Genomic DNA, 4,769 nt, shown 5'->3' on the forward strand with positions numbered 1-4,769 from the left:
AGAAGCATTAAAGTACTGCTTTAAAATGAATACATCAATAATAATGATACAGTAATATAATAGTACAACACTGACAGTAGATGGTTGACATTTTGAGTACTTTTACTTAAGTCAATAATTTAATTGAAAACACTGAACATTACTGAATTCAACTCATGAACACTTTGCAACTGAACTAGCTATTGCTGATTGAATGTCATGTGCAACATTTATAAAGTATTTCTTAAGCCCACTTGTAACTTTAGAGCATGAATCAATTGTACCTTCTATACTGAAATGGATTCAAAAGGTCTAATGATCCTGTATTGTTCCTTGTGTTATTTGATTCTCATAACACGACCCGCCGTCCTTTGACTGTGATTTTGCAAGTCGAGCATTTGTGGATTCAGAGGCTTGCCAGCGCCAAAGTATGCAGGCTGAGGCTTTTTAAAATTCACACTCCCTCTGGTTAATTTACTGTGTCAATGCCCGACAAGCTCAAACTCCTAATCTCCCAGCAAATACCTCCAGCAAGACTGTGCACACATGTTTGGGAAAGACATAAAAGAGCTTTGACACAAAGGACAAGACAGCGTTATCTTGTTTGAGTAGTTTTAGACATAAGTATGATTGAAAACAAACGCCTTTAAATTAATTTACATAAATACTTGTGCTGTCTAGACACAAAAACAGAGGCTACATGTGTTTACAGAGGAAACAATCAAACTTAGCACCCCAGAAAACTTACCTAAATCGACAAATCATAGAGCGAACATTAAGGAATAGCTAGAAAAGTGTTTATTGAGGTGTAAAGTCACTGTTAACAATTTGGAGAATACTATATGAGTCTATAATAAGAAGTATTGCTATGATGCATAAAGAGAGAGATTGTTCCCAGTCTCAGCAATCGTAATCCTGCACCATAGTTAAAAAGAATGTGCAAAAACTGGACCAGGAGTCGTGGCAGTGCTCCTCGGCGACCTTCTTGTGTCCTGGTTGACAGGATTTGACAGCTCTGGGTGCTGGCTGTGGAGTGGAAGGTGTATCAGTCTTCCTATTGAGTCTGAAGTGAGCGTCTCTGGCAGCTCTTCTGCACACACCTGCCCTGACCAATGACCGACTGTCCCGACACAAACTCTTCTGCTTCTTGAGCGCCCTGGCGATTTGCTTCCAGTAAAGTTTCACATTAGAAGCGTATTGGGGGCACACGGCCGGCCTGCCGACATATTCACAGCTGAATCTCCTGTCCCCCTTCTTGCAGGCGACACCGAGGGTGAAGAGGTCCTCACCCGTTGCTGCCCAGGTGCACTCGGACTTGTCTTTGGTGACCATTTTGCCCATAATGGGCTGTGCGAGGACCGATTTGGATTGTCGGCCCACCCTCAGCCCTGACCTGTCCTTGTGCTGTCCTCTGTCCACCCCTCTTCCTCCTCTCCGTCCATGGCTCTTCTGGCAGCTGCTCAACATCAGCTGACGGGAAATGCACGTCAAGACCAGCAGGATGGCCACATTGGTGAGGAGAGCCATGAAATGACCACAAAACACCCTGTGAGGAGGGATTAGGATTTAGAGACCTGACCTCAAATCCCTTTCATTTTTCTTCTTGAATATAATTGTACTCAGCTATTAGCCCTTTGAGTTAGATGGAAATAACTAGTTTTATTCTAAATAGGAAATGGCAATCTTAAGTGATTTGTTTTAAGACAAAAAATGCATTAAGACAAGGTATAAAAGAAACACAAGGCGATATAAAAAGCCACATATAAATAGGAATTTAAAAGGACGACCTCAAATAGAAGCTGGCTATAAAGGAATACATCAGAATAAAAAGAGGAATAAAAAGTTACAGTGCAATAAGAGATCTGAATAAAATGGCCTCAAACTGAATTTATTAAAAGGCTGAGCCAAACAAAGATTTAATCCTGGATATAAAAGATGAAACAAGCTGAAAGTGTGACATGAATACAGTCATAGAAAGTAAAGGAGAATGACTACAATACTGTACAACTACTCCACCTCAACATAACCAGGAATGTAACAAATGAAGTACCATACAGCTTTTTAAATCACTGTAGGAATGTTGTGAGTAAGGTAGTATATTGTAAAGTGCTGGAGTAAGTAGCAGCCACTACTACACACACACAAACAAGCTAAAATACACCATATTAATACCAAAGTGACCAGTTCTCATGACTTAACTTACCTGGTTTTCACTTCGGTTAAGGGTCCTGACACCTTAGAGCTGAGTCGCCTTTACTGTACCTGTATTTACAGTACGCTGCTGCAGAATCAGCACACACACACACGCACACACGCACACACGCACACACACACACACACACACACACACACACACACACACACACACACACACACACACTTTGCTGCATAATTGGACAGCTTACAGAGTCTGCTGAGTTCATACAGCTGATGAAAGGCTAGTCTTTTGTAGATATTTGAGTCAAATTACACTCTGTGAAATCATTTTTGTTGTTTCAATAAAGCTCGAAACGCATTATTTCCATAATAGAGGCGTGTAATGCCATCAAATCAATGAAGTTATTTTGTGAAATGAAATGAAATGACACCAAAATCGGCCAATAACAGTGAGATAATTCTGCTTTAAAAAGTACATAGACTCCTCTTCTTCACTGGTTCATGCACACATCTAATATCTCTCTGTCTTAGTACTAAGTTGAAATCAATTTAAATTAAGAAAAGACTGGAAACTTTTATGAACACCTACTAGATTTGTGTTCAGACATCGGGACTGAAAATAATCTGTTTTGGCAGATTTTGCTGCCTTCTTAAAGACATCCCACCTGCTTTTACGATATTTTCACATTTAAGGCATTAATTAAAAAAATAAATCCAATAAATACCTTCACCGCACCATCTGTTAGTGCAGCGTGCCAAAGATAAAATGACTGGAAATATCTCGAAACAAGCCAGATGTCACTGCAGCAGAAAATGACTGATTGAACTTGTTGGTCTGTTTAGCTGAAGCAACAGTGGCGCCTGGTGGTCAGATGTGATAGAGCAACTGATTCCACTATTTCATGATAATATGATGATTATTTTATGACATGTCGTTTTCAATATAGCTACTTTTATTCTATCCAATCTGACTTACCTGACTAGATTCAACCTTTTTGCATGATTTCTGTAGTTTTTCATCAAGGAGGAGCAAAAAAATCGAGCACATCAACACAGAACAATTGAGAATTATGTTTATTTATTTAATAAAAATCATTTTCACATTTAATTTATATTCCTCTGTCAAATACAACAGCACAGAAATCACTTCCTTTTTCAGACCAAAATAAAAAAAAACTTGGTGTTTCCCCACAATGAAGCTAATATTCAAGGTAATATTAACTGATGCCAGTAGATTATATACAAGTAAACAACATAAATAAACACAAGTGACACCAATGAGTTGTCTTTCTCCTTTCTCCCGGGCCCGTATATTGTTTTTAAGTTTTGTGCAGCTGCAGAAACATTCTTATAAGTTAAAGTAGTACTTGTACTATTTCATAAGTACCATTACCAGTTACTGTAAGACCAATGGTGAGTTTTTCCAGGCTGTGACAGTTGAAAGATGATACATGCAAGGTTCACAGAGGACGTCACAACAGTAGCACCTCTTCCCCTGAGGAGAGCGCTAAAGTTCTTTCAGCTTTAGAAACTGCTGGTCTGGAGTTTCCCTCCAAGGGCCGCTTTAATCAGACATCAGAAGTTATCATCATCCGAATTGTTAATCTGTGAATATAACAGAAGGGCGAAATGCATATACAGTTGTAAATTATGTGCATCAGTAATGTTTAAACAAGGAAAGAAAGAAAATTAGATTTTTATGCATGAATGCTGGAGGCAAACTTTAAATGGAGATACACATTCCTCATATCACCACAGAACTCTTGGGTTAGTCATAAAACAACATGCTAAAAGCTGTGTGTTCATGAAGAGGGCCGGTGCTGCTTCTCACCTTCCTCGTTATTTTGTCCGAAACAAACCGATAACGGCGGAGCAGATGCCTTGGAGCGACCTCCAGCAGTACTGCTGAGCCATCCTCTTAGCTTCGCTCTCCACAGGAGGTGTCACGGGTGTTGGGCTGGCTCTCGGAGTGCTCTTTACCGGTGGCGTGACTTCTGCGGGGTCAGCGCTTGTGGGTGCAGGAGTCTCTGCCGGTGGCCGGGAGAAGGAAGCAGATGAGAAGACCATTTGAGAGTCATCGGCTGCCCGCCTGCACATGCGAGGTTTGATCTGTTTTGGGGCCTGGCAGGCGTTCGGGAGCTTTCTGAGGCCCCACATCATCTGGAGGAAGTAGTGCCGAGGGTTCCTGTTGTAGTTTTGGCAGATGTAAGGCGTGCCAATGTATTCACACCAATAGGAGCCCTTGCTGCTTTGGCACGACATCCTCATCCTGGTGTATTCACGCTGACCGGTGATGGTCATGGAGCACAAGTCATTGGCTTTGGTCTTGAATTTGATGGGATCATTCCAGCTTTGTCTCTGAGCCTCGGCTGACCAAAGGCAGCAGGCGAGCAGTAGCAGCAGAGCGCTGTCCTGGGTCTGCATGGTGTCAGATGGATGCTGAGTGTAAAAGGAGGAGAGAGGGACTGCTCGAGCTGACAGTCCCTCCTGCTATTTATTGGCTAAGCAGACAAAGAAGGAATTCATGTTAAAAAAAAAAAGCCAGACTCAATGAAACTTGTATGGGAGGAGGAGGAGGAGGAGGAGGAGGAGGAGGAGGAGGAGGAGGAGGAGAGCAGCGACTACTTCAGTTA

The 4,769-nt window shown here is 41.6% G+C and overlaps 2 protein-coding genes across 2 annotated transcripts; both read right to left on the reverse strand.

Moving 5' to 3' along the window:
* Window positions 1-879: 879 nt before the first annotated feature.
* fgfbp1a (fibroblast growth factor binding protein 1a) lies at window positions 880-1,506 on the reverse strand (the record flags this gene model as incomplete). Its single annotated transcript, XM_083915944.1, has 1 exon — window positions 880-1,506. One exon carries the CDS (start codon window positions 1,504-1,506, stop codon window positions 880-882), a length of 627 nt encoding a protein of 208 aa, XP_083772070.1.
* A 1,747-nt stretch (window positions 1,507-3,253) lies between these two features.
* Window positions 3,254-4,560, reverse strand: fgfbp2a (fibroblast growth factor binding protein 2a; the record flags this gene model as incomplete). The annotated part of the gene is made up of 2 exons (XM_083914845.1): window positions 3,254-3,741; window positions 3,968-4,560. One exon carries the CDS (start codon window positions 4,558-4,560, stop codon window positions 3,976-3,978), a length of 585 nt encoding a protein of 194 aa, XP_083770971.1. The 3' UTR covers window positions 3,254-3,741; window positions 3,968-3,975.
* Between the last annotated feature and the right edge of the window lie 209 nt (window positions 4,561-4,769).

Source organism: Echiichthys vipera (genome assembly GCF_963691815.1).
Source record: "Echiichthys vipera genome assembly, chromosome: 6".
Classification (NCBI taxonomy): Eukaryota; Metazoa; Chordata; class Actinopteri; order Perciformes; family Trachinidae; genus Echiichthys; species Echiichthys vipera.